This window comes from Pelecanus crispus, chromosome 14 (genome assembly GCF_030463565.1).
Source record: "Pelecanus crispus isolate bPelCri1 chromosome 14, bPelCri1.pri, whole genome shotgun sequence".
NCBI lineage: Eukaryota > Metazoa > Chordata > Aves > Pelecaniformes > Pelecanidae > Pelecanus > Pelecanus crispus.
In genome coordinates, this window is record NC_134656.1 from 1,056,120 (window position 1) to 1,071,213 (window position 15,094).

At 49.1% G+C, this 15,094-nt stretch overlaps 1 protein-coding gene across 1 annotated transcript; it reads right to left on the reverse strand.

The window, feature by feature from the left end:
• Nucleotides 1-1,178: 1,178 nt before the first annotated feature.
• KIF3B (kinesin family member 3B) lies at nucleotides 1,179-14,722 on the reverse strand. The gene is made up of 10 exons (XM_075720963.1): nucleotides 14,685-14,722; nucleotides 11,238-11,331; nucleotides 7,846-9,284; nucleotides 7,162-7,263; nucleotides 6,361-6,483; nucleotides 6,137-6,255; nucleotides 5,792-5,905; nucleotides 5,016-5,121; nucleotides 4,625-4,803; nucleotides 1,179-4,363 (listed from the first exon to the last, which is right to left on the reverse strand). Exons 3-10 carry the CDS (start codon nucleotides 9,226-9,228, stop codon nucleotides 4,270-4,272), a joined length of 2,220 nt encoding a protein of 739 aa, XP_075577078.1. The 5' UTR covers nucleotides 9,229-9,284; nucleotides 11,238-11,331; nucleotides 14,685-14,722; the 3' UTR covers nucleotides 1,179-4,269.
• Nucleotides 14,723-15,094: the final 372 nt, after the last annotated feature.

Below are 15,094 nucleotides of genomic sequence, written 5' to 3' on the forward strand. Positions count from 1 at the left end.
GTTTGAAGGCAAACAAACCGCGGGGGCTGCCGGGAGTTGTAGTCCCCGCCGCCGTCCCGGAACTACAGCTCCCGGCGGGCCCTGCCGCTGCCCGCGCCCCCGCCCCGGGGCCCGCCGGCCGCCTTCCCCGGGCCGCGGCGGGAGAAGCCACAGCAGCGCGGCCCGGCCGGCGGCGGCGGGAGAAGCGACAGCGGCGGGGCCCGGCCGAGCGGGCCGCGGCGAGCCAGAGGAGGGAAGATGTCGGCCCCCGCGGCCTACTGGCTGCTCCCCGCCCTCCCGGGCCCGGGTTATGCCCCGAGGCCGCTTCTCCCGACGGAGCCGAGCCGCCACGGCGACGGGGCTCCCCCTGCGCCCCCCTCACGGCCGCCGCCCCCGGTGCTTCCCCCCGGCGAGGAGCCCGGAGCGCAGGCCCGCCTGCCTCACCCGCCCCGGGGCCGCACCGTTAGGCAGCTCTACCCTTACCGGCGTTTTACCGCTTAATAATTATTCAGTTTGCCCACAGACTTCTTTTTTTTTTGGAAAAAAAATAACGTAAGGCTTTGTAAAACATGAACTCGGTGCCCCCCGCTGTTACTTACAATCTAAGAACGAAAAACGGGCGCGTTCTGATAGATGCAATAAATCTTATTGACTTTATTACACATTGTATTTTAGGATCACTTTACATTCCTAGACAAAAGAGATGATACAAATAAATACAAGCTGTAAAACTATGGACAGAACTATCGACAGGTTCTTCGTCTACAGATCGCCTACGAGAAGGTGGAGATCAGCGTATCTCCAAGGAGCTGTGAGCTCTTACACGGACAGCTGCGCCCGCGGGGAGACCCCCGGCCCCTTTGTTTCCCAAAATAAAAAAAAAGGGGACTGACAAAGGTAGTAAGCGCCTGGACCAGAGAGTTCAACCCACCCCTGCACGGTGCAGCGCAGACAGGACCAGTGTTCTCATTTCGGTTCCAACTCCGCATCTAATTATGGCTTTTGCGGGTTATCTTTTCCAATTAGTGGTGCTTTAACGCAGCAGAAACAGACCCACAGGAGTCGCGCTGAACCATTTAAAGCCTGGTGCACGTTAACCATTACAGACGGAAGAGAGGAGAGAGCCAGGTTCGCAGGTGTCTCGCTGAAACTCGGCAAGCGCTCCGCATTCGCTGAAGGCAGACTTACTACACCTAAAAAAAATACTGAACACAAGTCTGATCTGATCTGTATAACGCATCAGCGTAGCCCGAGATGCTATGACGGAGGTTTGCGTTTTAGAAGATTCAAGCAGCATGCAAATATTTTAAAAAAGGCGCTAGACCTATGTTAAGGATTTTAAGAAAGTGCTTTAATTCCTATGCTTGAGCATCACGCGGTGCTTGCTCCCAGAGCTAAGGGCTGACTTCTGCTGCACGTCACTTTTTAAAAAAAAAGATCCCATTATACAGATCAGAGCAAAGACGAGAAGGATGTTAAACATTCCTATGAAGAAACTATGACGGCGCACGCTGTCCGAGGGCCTCTTCCAGGAGTCGGCTGGATTTCCTGTCTTTGGCCATTAACCTGCAGGAAGCCCAGATGGTTCGGATAACACCCAGAGAGGGGCGAACTGGGCAGGAATGTTTTCTTAAAAACTTCAACCCAGAGCTCAGTACTTTTGTACAGCTTAAGACAATGTATTTTATCTTAATATCAGTGCCACTGAGTATCTGGTTGAGGGTAAGTCCATCGGAATGAGAATCTAAAAGCCTCTGTAACAATCTGAGGTTGCCCATGAATACACTAACCACATCTCCAACCACAGCTCCAATGAAAATACAATGACTAAATATGCAGCTTTATTCTTTTTCCACCCTATTGAATTTCTTTCACCTTGCTAATTAATTTCTACAGAATTAAAAGCAGAGCCTTTCTGACATATTAACCAGCTAGCTTATCAACACCAAAACGAGAACAGTTGGGGTTTGCGCTGCGATTTCCGCTGCAGCAGTCCTGCCACAAGGGGAGCTTCCAGCATAGGAGTTTCATACAGAATTCCCTACGGAATAGTAGCGACCGAGGAAGTGTGCGCATGTGCAGACACAGATGTGTCTGTGTACGCATATTCACATAAAACATACGTGTACATTGCTATGCACATATATACGGTTACGTATTTTGTTGCTATTTCAGGTTTTAGACCCCCCCCTTGTTTCATTTCCATCCCCTGAGCGCTTACACCATACAACCATCTTTTAAAACGTCAGAGTGCAGAAGATTATGTGCTAGAGAGAAAGAGGGAGGAGAGGGAGGAGAAGGTGACATTATATTACGCAACAAGAGCCAATGAGAAGGCTCTCTGTACATAAACAGTGCTTTATAAAAAAGAGGGTTATGCCAGGTTTCCATGTTCAGGTTGAAAGAAATTTGTCAGATGCCTGCTCTCTCAATTATAAGCAAACGCCTCTTTCCTCCACCAAAACTAATATATATATATATATGCATATATGTGTGTATATATATATTAATCTTGTGGTCCAGAAAAGCACTCCATGAATCAAAGCAGCCGAGTTAGCGTTCAACCGGGCCCACCCGGGCAGCTGGCTCACCGAGGCACCATGCCCGCAAGATGCAGGGGTGAGCTGTGCTGAGTCGGTTCCTTCTGCTCATGGGGGTCAGAGAGAATGGAGTTCTCCAGCCTGGGTGAAGTCACTCAGTGGATATTTAACGAGCACACAAGGCAGAGTCCACACATCAGAGCATTTCTAAAACCAGGCAAGTCCTCATACACTCACACATGTCAGTCTGGAGGAAGTCATCAGTGAGGGAGAGGAAATAGGTAAAAACGTTCATAGGATGACAGCCGACAGCAACCAGAAAAAGTAACTTCCCAAGTCTCAATATACAGTGAACTAAAACTTACGAATGAGCTGCGAGACACCAGACAGGGACACCTTACTCTGTCCTTAGCGTGGCAGTTCCACCTCCCTCTACCCTGCCACACGAGCCTGCAGCATTACAGGAGCCTGCTTTAGTCATAGGGCAGCTTTGCAAAGAGACCGTCAAAAGCAGGAGTTCTTCCTCCCTTGTTTTCAAAGTAAAACCCCTGGAATTAATACCAGATTCCATCACCCGGACTCGGTTACGTGTGCTTTCACTCCCAGCGGGCTCCGCATGGGCTGGGAGGTGCAAAGGGAAAGATGCTAATGTGGAACAGGTGAGGCACAAAAGGTACCAAATGCTGAACCTCCGTAGACACCGAGGGAAGGGACCACGCTTACAAGAAGAGTGCGCTCGAAGGCAGCTCCACATTACAGTGCTCTACCCTCTGCCCAGCTTACGGGGGAGAGCGGAGCCAGCCCTGCGAGCCTGCCAGGAAGATAGCTCTGAGCCAACGCTACGTTTCCCGTGAACAGTGGGAGATGCGAGGAACTGGCCGTACGCCACCCCACAGCTTAAAGTCTTAGTATGGACACTGGTTTGAAATGCCAGGGGTAAAGATGGAGGCGAGGGAGAGGAAGCAAGCTGCGGAGCTGGCACTGGCATGCAGATGTATTCTTTGACAAGGTGGTTCCTGTTGGTAGGGGTGAGGTCTGAAGGAGGTCAGTTTAGAGAAGCTCTTACTTATGCCTGTAAACAAGGAAAGGACTTCAGTTTCTATTGCTTCCTTTCTAGAGAGCGCAAAGTTGCTTTCGGGACCCCTTTTTTGTCCTACAGCTCTAAAGGGAGGCACAGCTACCTGGTGGTGAGCACACGCTGACCGCTGCCATCCTGCCTGTTCAGACCAACTTCTTAACCCCAAAGGATGACGCCAGTCTTTCAAACAGGAAGAGGACAAACTATGCACCTAGTCAAGTTTGAACAGATCCTCTGCTTTTTAACCTCATTTGTTCTCACTATGGAGCTCTGGAGCGGTGGTTCTGTTGAGATGACTTTCAACTCTGTCTTCTTATTGCCCAACAGCAAAAAAGCCCAGTGCAGCAAAAGGGCTAGTGCAGAAGGAGAGACGGTGATGCTGTGAGGTGATCCCCATGCTTCCCATTGCTTCTAATACACTTTAACGTACCTCATGCATTTCTGATTTCCTAACTAAAATCTGTTTCCCACAGAGGCCAAATGCTGAATTGCAAGCACGTATCTTCCTGTGGCTCAGTGCACCTGGACTGGCACAAGTCAGTTAAACAGCAAAGAGGCCATCTCCAGGGGAAAGGGGCTGGAGTCTGGCTGGGAGTTCTCTCTGCAGGTTTTTACTTGTCTCTGCTCTCAGAAGGCAAAGGCTGTTCGCGCCCTGGAGAGGAACTGCTGGTTTTACTTTGGAACCAGCCCTCGGGACTGTGGGTAGAGCTGAGAACTATGGGTGCCTGCTGAAGAGGATCCCCCTGATTTCCTTCCAGTTTTAGGCCTGAAGAAGTAAAAAATGAAAAAATAAACAAAAAGCCCCAATGTCACCTGTTACTCACCAAAATTAATCTCCCAAAAGCTGAACGTTTTTACTGGATTTATTCTCTGATCAGTCTCAGTGTTCACTTCTGTCCTACATTCCTTTCTCTCTCTGCTTTACAGCCAAGCTCACCTTAACTTCACTGACAAGAAGTGCTGACAAATAGCAACTGGACTTGTACCTCTACTGTTGGCTGGGCTGCTTACTAAAAGTCCGACTCACCTGGGTTTTGATTTTTTATTTGAAGTGCTCTCAAAGGTTGAAGCGTCCACCTGAATCTCATCTTCATCCTGCAGAGCTGCTTCTAGAGCCGCCTGAACTTTGGGAGCAATGGCTGGACCTTCATAGTCTCTCGTCGTTCGGCTGGGCATGTCAAGTTCCAGTAACACGATGTTCTCTGCCTGAGACAGTAAAAGCAGAATCAAAGTCTGCACTATTTCATACAAATTGTTTCGTTTCCCTCTAGAAGCTTATTCTGAAGTACTTTTATAAATGTATGCAGGACACTAAAAATTTACATCCCGTAGAAGAACTAGCAGTCCTCTGAAATTCACATTCCCCTGATCAGGGGGGTGAACACGTGAAGGTCGTAGCCACATCTGGGCTTACTTACCCTGTACCGAGCCTCTGGACGAATCATCATGGACGTCCTGGCGTGTTGGCTCAGTGGCCTTTTGTATCCTACAGCAGATACCGGTCTTTTCATCATCTGCTGGTTACTAGAGAAAAATGGATACTCAGTCTGTTATACACCAAAACCAAAGACTCCTCTTGGAGCTTATGAGCTAAACCACCTGCAAATTCCACACAGAAATGTATTTCAAGAGAGCAGAAACTACCTAGGCTGCATTTGCAGGAATGTCCCTACAGTCAGAGACAAGAAGATAAGATAGTTACCCTGTTCGCTGCACAAAGGGGAGGATTTCTACATATTTTTACTACACAGACCGCAGATGCACTCAGCTGCACCCAACTTTCTAAATTTGCTGTAGAGCACCTTCTGAGTAGAGTCAGGATCTAGCCACAGCTCTCATAATAATAACTATGAGAGCTTTCCTATCCAAACCAGGAAAGAAATATGATAGGAATTTACTGCTATTTTAATGGTGAATGCAGTTACATGTGTTTTACATATAATTATTGGGCTCATCTAGAAGAAAAATCCTACTCTTCCAAGAATTTTCCTAACTGTACATTCCTATTTTATTCAACCTACTAAGAGGAATAACATTTTTTATTTCAGTGTGCAGCAGCAAGAAGCTACGAACTCTGGAGGGCCAGTTTAAATCCCCAATTCAATCCCCCTTTTAGGGTACCTTGTTCTTGACAACCGGAGGGTTTTCTGTGACCTACAATTCCATCCCAATAAAAGATTAGAAGGACACTCACTCCAGACGGGTTATGGGATGCAGTTTCCACTGGTCTTCCTCTTCATCAAAGAATGATCTGTTCATGATCTTATTCTTTTCTTCCAAGGGAATAAAATTTTCAATAATCAGGTGCCTACAGGCAGCCACAAAAATGGGAAATACACAAGAAACATAATTAGCAGATGACTTTCTCCACTGCTCCTCTCCCACTGACTTAATACAGCCCTGGAAAAGGAGGCATGTTTTAGTTTTCTCATGTTTCAATCTTGTTCCACAAGCATGTGCAATGCAGTCCCTGCACTCCCCACCCAAAGAAACCATCTCTGTTACAGTAAAGAGCAGGCAATGAAGTGACGGGACTTACTTTAGCTTTAGTTCCCTGGTAAGTTCATTCTGGGTCTGTTCCAGTTCCTGGCGCTCCTTGATGTGCTCTTCTTGGAGATCGTGGATCTCTGCCTTCACAGCTTGCAGCTTGGAAAATAACTGGAACAGACAACAAGAGCCATAACTTGCCAGTGTTGCCTTCACTTTCACACACAAGTTGACTTTATTCCTAACCCACTAGACATGGAATAATTTTCTTTTTACCTTTTTGAGTTTTTTGGTCTTTATGTCCACCTCCTGCTGAAGAGAACTATAGGTCTCCTTCAGCTCTAGTGTTTCCTCGTCCCGACTTTCCATCTGTTGCTGGATCTCTCGCTCCCGACGTTTCTGAAGAAGGTGACATACAATATTAAAGACCACAATTACATCGCCACCTCCAGGCTGACATACATGAAACCAACACTCAGGATGTTTTTACTTCCCTGGGTTCCAGGGCTTTTGCTTTAGCTTCTCGTTCTTCCTATCTCTTGCCTTAAAAATAGCAGAAGCATTAGCTCTTCTTTGTCTTTATTTTGCTACTAAAATCAGACAGTGTGAATAAGTGCCCAGACTTCAATTAAAGGAATCAAATGTCATGTTTAGATTCTTTTTATCAATTCGTACTAGCTAGCCATTGCACTTAAAGAATCACCAACAGAAAATGCATAACTGAAAATAAACTTTTAGCACATAGTAAACATCCCTCCCTTGAGCTAACGGCTGAACTGCCACTCTCTGAGGACTTCCAATTATTTTTTCACTTACAGACAGCTCCAATCAAGATAGGACATAAATCTTTAACGTGAAAAGCTGGAAGAAAACTATTATAAACCTTCTTTACGTATTTCATACAACGACAAATAGGACACAAGCCCTTCCCCCTTCTTTTGAGATTAATGATTGCCACTAACCCAATTTTAGGTTTAACCCTGGGCAAATTTTCTTATAGTTTCTCCTGATACAATGTTTTATAAAAGTTCTGCAGCTAGGCTTTTTATACAAAATAACAAAGGTTCTTCCTTGTACCTGTTCTGCAATTTCCTGTCGTTTCTGTTCCAGGATTTTCTGCTGTTCGTTTGTGTGATCCACAATGTTTTTCCCTCCCACCAGAAGCTTGCTTTCCATTGCCTGAAAGGAAAAACCAAGGTCATAAGTTTCTCTCAGTGACCACAGGACATAACTTTCTCTCATATGGATACAACTTCCTCAGGGCAGCTCCCTTATTTAAGGTTCTCTTTCAAGTCAGCTGCTGCAAGAATTACTATTTCTTAAAATTCCTCTAAAACTGTGGGATTAATGAAACAGTAACTTGCTTAGAATTGCGCATTGCTGCAATGCGCGGCAAGGCGGGAGAACCAAGATGCACGCTCTCCTGTAAAAAACTTGTTAATGATCTGTGACAGAATGAAGCATTTTTTGTGCTACAGCTTGTGAAAAGATCTATCATCACATTTTATTGTGCTGATTGCTTAAAATCCTACAAGATCAGCACATAAGAACAATGAAACAACTAATGAATATTGAAATATGTAATTAATGGTGGAAATTTCAACTTCTGTCTACAGACAGTTTATTTTAACTTTTCAATCTAAACACAAATCACTGTCCTGGAAACTTCTTGTGAAATATCTTTCCGAATTGGGAAACCCTCTATTCTCCCCACAGCCTAAATAAATCGCTTTCAAAAAGTATGACAAGGAAGAACTCTACCTTGATTTTAGCGCTCAACATTTCTGTTGCTTCCTTCTCTCGCCTCAGGTCCTCCATTTTCTTCTCCTTCTCTTTCAGCAGTCTCATCTTTTCTTCTGCTACCAAGCTGTGATCCTCAACTATAGCTTTCTTCTCAATCTCCAGCTTTTCTTGTTGCTCCCTCCAATAGTCATCTTTGTCATCTCCTTCATCCTCACCCTCTTCAGTGTCCTCCTCCTCTTCCCCACCATCTCTCCTCCTTTCCCTCCTCTTTCTTTTGCCAATAGACCGTTTTTCCAACTGTGCCTTGAGTCGAGCAATCTCTTCCTGGAATTCTCGTAGCAGAGCATCCTTAGGATCCTCATTCACGCGCGGCTTGTTCTTGATGTTTTTGGCACGATTGGCGTATCTCAGTGTTGTCAGAGTCTCCTCTACGTTGTAAGAGGCAGGGCCTATATTGGCCACCATCACAGTTTTGGCGTTGCCACCTAATGAGTCTTGAAGTAACCTGGTCAGCTTTGAGTCCCGGTACGGAATGTGCGTGCTTTTGCCATCTACTAGGGCAGAGATAACATTGCCCAAAGCTGAGAGAGAGAGATTGATTTTAGTAGCTTCCTTTAACCTTTCCCCCTGTGCTCCAGTCTTAGCTTGCCGCTCGCTGCCTGCAAGGTCTACCAGGTTGAGTTTTCCAACACGGATGTGATTCTCTCCATCAAGTCCCAACTCGCTGCATTCGATAGTGATCACAAAAATGGCATGAGATCGAGAGCTATGTTCATTCATGTTGGTGGCACCAACTGAGCGATTTTGGTTTCCCACGTTCATGACGTGCTCTATCTCTTTGACGCTTTTCGTGACAAAGGAGGACAAATCCTTAACGTACACACCTGTGTCTGGTCTCTCCTTTAGCTCCAGCCGCTTGGACTGATCCTTTGATAACAAGTCTCTGATTTCTTCTTGGTATATTTCCAAATAGGAAGCTCTAACTAGGTATTGCTGATTTTGAGATCTAGAGATGTGGGTGAAGATGTGATCGAATGAATTGGGGATGACTCCTCTTTTTTCAGGATCACCACGCACCCCTTCCATCGTATATGTTTTCCCTGTCCCAGTCTGCCCATACGCAAAGATTGTCCCATTAAACCCCTGCAGAACAGAGTCCACAAGAGGTCGGAAGGTCTCATCGTAGAGTTCAACCTGTTTGGAATTCCAGTCATACACAGCATCAAAGGTGAAAGTTTTAGGCAGTTCATGAGATGTTCCCCGCGGATTCTTCACTGAGACCTGCCCTAACTTGACATCCACGTTAACAACTTTTTCATACGAAGCTGTCTTCTCTTTGCTATTCATTGGCCGGCATCGTACCACCACCCTAACAGACTCAGAGCTCTTTAACTTAGACATGACAGCAGGTCTGTGCCTGGCGTGACCTGATCGATGGATGATCCCGTGCTAGAAACCTGAAACAGAAGCAAAGGAGGCATATGTGAGGGCAGTTTTCTGCAGGTGACAGTTTTTCACAAAGACAAAGATTCGACTCATCTATTCAAGCAGCATTTTGCATTCATTAAATTGCGAGGGATTTTGAAGAATAAAAATAACATACAACACGAAAACTGTAAAAAGGCCTGAACTGAGACAGTGTTGTTTTACCAAAGCCTGTCCATCAAACAGTATCATTTCCACAAGCTCTGCTGCAAAAGATCTCTGCAGTTGGTGAAGATCCTTTTCTTTACCCTTAAAAATAATCATAACTACTTATAAAAATAATACAATCCTTTGCATTCCCTTTGCAGCCAGGCTTTTTGTTTTAAACCCCATACTTCAAAAATCCAGTAGAGGCTTGCTCTCTCCATATTGCTCAGGCTCTCGAAAGGGAATCGGTCAGGTGCTTTGATTAAGCGCTTCACCTACGTACCAAAATTCAGGAGAGACTGTAAGTTATAAATATAGTATTTTCACGGTTGCCTCTTCTTACACCTCCTATGTATTGACGAAACCTTCTCATATTTTTGAGACATTTATGTTACAATCCCTTCACACGTGACGTGGTGTGTCATCAGGACCATCCTGCCGCAGAAGCTTTAAAACCTATGCCTGGGTTTTTTTAAATGACAGCAGTTCCCTGGAATGCCGCCCAAATGCTTTTTTCCTCTTATGCGTTACACTTTTAAAGTCACTTTCCAGAAGCCTCCTTACAGAATAATAGATCTGTAATTGGGCTGCAGCAGCTGCAGGGATTCAAGATAAAATCATTAAATAGCTTGTCCACTTCCAGGCATCACATCCCCTGAACATTCTGCATTTCCACACTTGGGAAAACTGATGTTGCCTTTCCTTTCTATCAAGAATCAAATGAAAATAATTGTTACATGGAAGTTTTCACACGGTCTTGCAATCTAGCTCATTACAAAGGAAATCATTAAAGCAGCCAAACATAGCAGTCTTCCAATGCTTGCAAATATGGTAAAACAAACCAGTAAGGGGAGTGAATTACCCCAGTGAGGTGGGCTCTGAAATCAGCGGGCAATGAAGAGGAGTATTTCCACCACCTCATGGCAGCAAGGCGAGGGTGCCGCTGCCGTAGGACACCTGTTCAGTCTGTGCTGTGCCCCCACCGCGGGCACTGCTGCAGCCCCGTAAATTCAGACCCTTCACACCCCAACATTCAAAGTCACTTCTGGTCCTGCGCTCGCCCCAGGGCGCACCCAGGCGAAGCGCACCGCTCCCCCCGACGCTGGACGGCCGCTCTCGGCACGTCCATGGTCCCAGAACTCCTCATCTTTCTGTTCCACTTCCAAACGTCCCGGTCAACGTTGATCTTGCGCTTGTATTTTTTGCGCAAGTATCATCAGCACACTTGAAACGGAGAGCAGCATTCCCCGCTCGCGTTCAGCAGGGAGCAGAAAGGAAAGCTATAAAGGTGGAGTAATCTACGTAACGCCTCGTCTAATGCTCAAGCGACCAGAGGACATCAGGGTGTGAAGTGGACACCTGCCAGGATTTGCCCTTCTCGGGCTTTTCAAGGTGAGTTTAAGCTCCCACTTTCATACCACTTCTTATAAAATTTCATAAAGCACTCAGTCCTTCGAGCCCACCCTCCTCATTCTGTAATGCAATTGCCCCCGAGAAAGGATCCTGCAAACCAACATCAGCGTCCTCAGCTCGCGCTGAGCTCGCGCGTCTGTTTTTTGGGGGAAACTGAAGACAACCGTACTTGCTTTAGATATTTCAAGCACAGCTGTTCACACAGATCTATGCTATTATTTTTCTATTGGCAATATACTTTTACCGGGTTTTCCCATAAGTCGGCTCTGCCCAAGCACACTAACCTACTGAAACACACTCCCTGCTCCTGCTCTGGTGTTCCAGCTGAGTCAGGTTTACAAGATTCAGCATCAACCTAAACTCACGTTGCAGAAGCCCAGTTCACAGATCCGAGTCCTTCGTGACTCTGGGTGGTGAGGAAGAAACGCTGTTGCATCCCCCAGTCACTGGCACAACGAGCTGCCATTGAAAACAGAACAAAAAGACTGTGTTACTGCTAAAGCGACAGCCTTACACGGAGGAATGCCGTGTGATTTCTAGTAAGCTTTCTTTTTTTCCCCAGAAAACATCTTTCAGGAAGAGCTCCGAGATCCTTCTGCCAACTGGAACTAAATGTAAAACTAATACACACTGGAAACCCCAGCTAGCGCTGGCACGCGTTCAGTCTGGCCTCCTCAGGACGTTCTCACTGTTCCACCACCAGCTGGATCTGCAGCAACCCACGGATTTTGTCTAATTGTTTTTTACTCAGTAATTGGATGTCTCTGGAGAGCTTCTCAAACAAGGTGACAGAGAACTTCAGGAGCAGAGCTAGAGGGCTGAGAAAGGAAGCAGAACATTTCTAGCCCAAAATCCAGACTGTCAATCTGCACTACAAAGAATAACGCAAGAGTAACAAATAAACAAGTTTAAGAATCGTACGGAAACCTCAATATGGCCTTCGGAATCTCTTTGGTTTTGTGAGGGGAAACTCCTTGCCCTCGTTATTCCCATGAAAGCACGTGGCAGCTACCAGGAGGATGATGAGGAACGTGCATTGAATTGACCAAACTGGACAATCATCCAGAAGAGCGCTTTACAACCTGCACAGTGAATTCAAACTACTACAGGAATTTTGGATTGCTACTGAATAAAAATATTTCCCTCCTAACAAACAACTCCAAATAAAAATGACCTTACTGTCCGACCCACAAGGAGCACGTATTCTAGAATACCAACAGAGTATGGGGTATTTGGGGTATGGGACAGAAATGTCCCCCATTTCATGGGGACAAGCCTTCAGAAGCATAAAAAGCAACTCTCCCTCTAATCCTCCTGAGCAGCTGTGTATACAAATACACGCTTCTCCTTCCATACCTTCCTGAGATACTACTGTAGTTCAAGTTCACAAGAGACAATTTTTTCGGACAAGTTCACATAACAACCGATGCTTCATTTATCTGCATTATTACGGTGAATGTTCACACTGGCAAATACTCCAGTTAGGCATGAATTCTGAAAAGCAGAGCCTGATTTATTTTATATAATTAACATCCAAAATCCTAGTTTGATGAGAAGTGCCGCTTTGTAAGCGATGCTGACGGACATTAAATGATCAGAATTAAGTTAATCTTCACATAGACTGCTTTGTTACAGGAGCACACATTGCTGTCCACATGCTCACGCGGAAGTTTAAAGTGAAATATCCAGCACGTCCCCTCTGCGACAGCTTTGGCAGAGGTATATATTGAACAAAAATTCTGTGCCATATTTGCTGTTCCTCTGGGTGTATCTCACCAACATGAGCTTGATAATCTTTTGACACCTTTCCCCATTTCACTTACAAGTCTCTTTTTATAGTCACAGATAAATTATTTTAATCCTGATTTGGGCTATTTTCACAACAACCTACCACGAATCATCTCCCATTATTTTCCCTACTGCTGTGAAGTTTACTGGAAGCACAACAAATGATGTTTCTTCTCAGGCTTACCCAAGTGCGTAACTGAAAAAGAAAACCAATTAGTTGGCAGCGTTTGTATTCCCCAGAAACTCCACGGCAACGTTTGAGCTGCCCGGAGCGGCTGGACAGGGACGGCCAGAAGAGCTGGGAAGGCCACAGGGCCACTCGCCCTTCGCTGCGGGGAGGGGCCCTCGTTCATGAAATTAGTTCAGCATAAAGTGACCTGAGCCAGGTCCCTAAGGGTCAAGGTCAAGGTTGAGACGAATGCATTTGAAGATCTGCTCCAGATGCCCAAGAGGGGAGAGTGGGCAGAAATCAAAGCATTTGCGTTTATTTCGGTTAACCTAAGGTTGTGCCCGAAAAAATAAGCAGTGCCACGACCTGAACATAAGCTAAGGTAATGACTTTCGTCAGAAACCTTCAGGAGTCAGGACCCGAGAGCTCGGCCGGCCATGCCCAGGGAACGCCCTGCTCTCACCGGGCTCGTATCGCGGAACCTCTGGCAGGCTGAAGTCCCAAGGCCTCTCCGCTCCCTGGCTTAAGTTTAAAGATCTCAAGATTTCCTCGCTGCGCTGCCTAAACCCTTCCCTCGCACCTCTCTGCACATCCCCAGGTGCCACTTAAAAAATTCCATTGCTTTCTTACAGTTTGAATCTTTCAAATATCTGTGGGTGCGTCACGTCATGGCTCAATCGCTTGCATCTTTTACTCCTTCACAAGCCACCCATACCCTCCGTGGTCGTTCTCCTCTCCCCTCCCTGCCCCACGCACCGTGGGCCCAACAGGACATCCCCGGTGCCGCTGCATGCCTTCTGCTGCCGGGCACCGCGCGCCCCGATGTCAGTCAGCGCCTGTGGTCACCTCCGTCACCTCCCCCTGCTTCGGCACCGCACCCCGCGGGTGCCCCTGCCCCGGGGGGCGGGGGGTACGGGACCCCCGAGCTCATTTCTGGTTACGGGTTCCCCCAAGCATCACCCGCCACCCTCGCAGCTGCGACACCGGGTGCTGGAGGAAAGGGGTCCTGGAGGCACCTGGGAGGGACGGGGACAGCGGGCCGTGCCCAAGGCGGGGGCGGCGACGGGGGACACCCGCTCAAACGGGGGGACACCGGCCCGAACGGGGGGGACACCCGCTCAAACGGGGGGACAGCCACCCCAACGGGGGGGACACCGGCCCCAACGGGGGGGGGACACCCGCTCAAACGGGGGGGCACCGGCCCGAACGGGGGGGACACCCGCTCAAACGGGGGGACAGCCACCCCAACGGGGGGGACACCGGCCCCAACGGGGGGGGGGACACCCGCTCAAACGGGGGGGCACCGGCCCGAACGGGGGGGACACCCGCTCAAACGGGGGGACAGCCACCCCAACGGGGGGGACACCGGCCCCAACGGGGGGGGGACACCCGCTCAAACGGGGGGGCACCGGCCCGAACGGGGGGGACACCCGCTCAAACGGGGGGACAGCCACCCCAACGGGGGGGACACCGGCCCCAACGGGGGGGGGGACACCCGCTCAAACGGGGGGGCACCGGCCCGAACGGGGAGACACCCGCTCAAACGGGGGGGACACCCGCTCAAACTGTGGGACACCGGCCCGCGGCCTCCCCGCAGGCAGCCTGGCAGCGGGCAGGGCCTGCCGCCTCCCCCGCTCGCTGCCCCAGCCGACACCGCCGCAGGCCGCAGGCGGGGCCGTGCCCACGCGTGCAAACGGGGGCGGCCGCGGGGGCAGCGGGGGAGCGGCGGGGGCGGGCGGGCCGGATCCCGGGCGAGCGCTCCGGGCCGCGGCAGCTCGCAGGGCGGCTCCCCGGCTCCGGTGTCGGGGCGGCGGCGGGGCCCAGGCACAGGCGGGCCGTGCCGGGCCGGACTCACCTGCGCCGTCACCATGGAGCCGCGCGGCCGCCTCCTCCCGCGGCACCGGAAGCGACGAGGAGGCCCCGCCTCCCCCCCGCGCGCCTCTGACGCACTTCCTTAGCAACGCGCGCGGCCGCCCACACGCCGGCACTTCCTTAGCAACACGGCGCCGCCTCCCGCCGGGCCCCGCACAAAGCGGCCGCCGCCCGGCTGCACCCGCGCTCCCGCAAGCCCCAAAAACCCCGGTTTTTGCCCCAGCCGGAGCCTGGGAAGGGCGGCGGAGCGCGGCGCTGCTGCTCGGCCGCAGCCGGGCCGGCCCAGGCGAAGGAAGGGGGAAGGCGCCCGCTTCACGGGACGCGGAGCCGGGAATGCAGCGGCGGAGGAAGGAATGGCGATGCAATACGAGTGAATACAAAATCGAGTGTTTA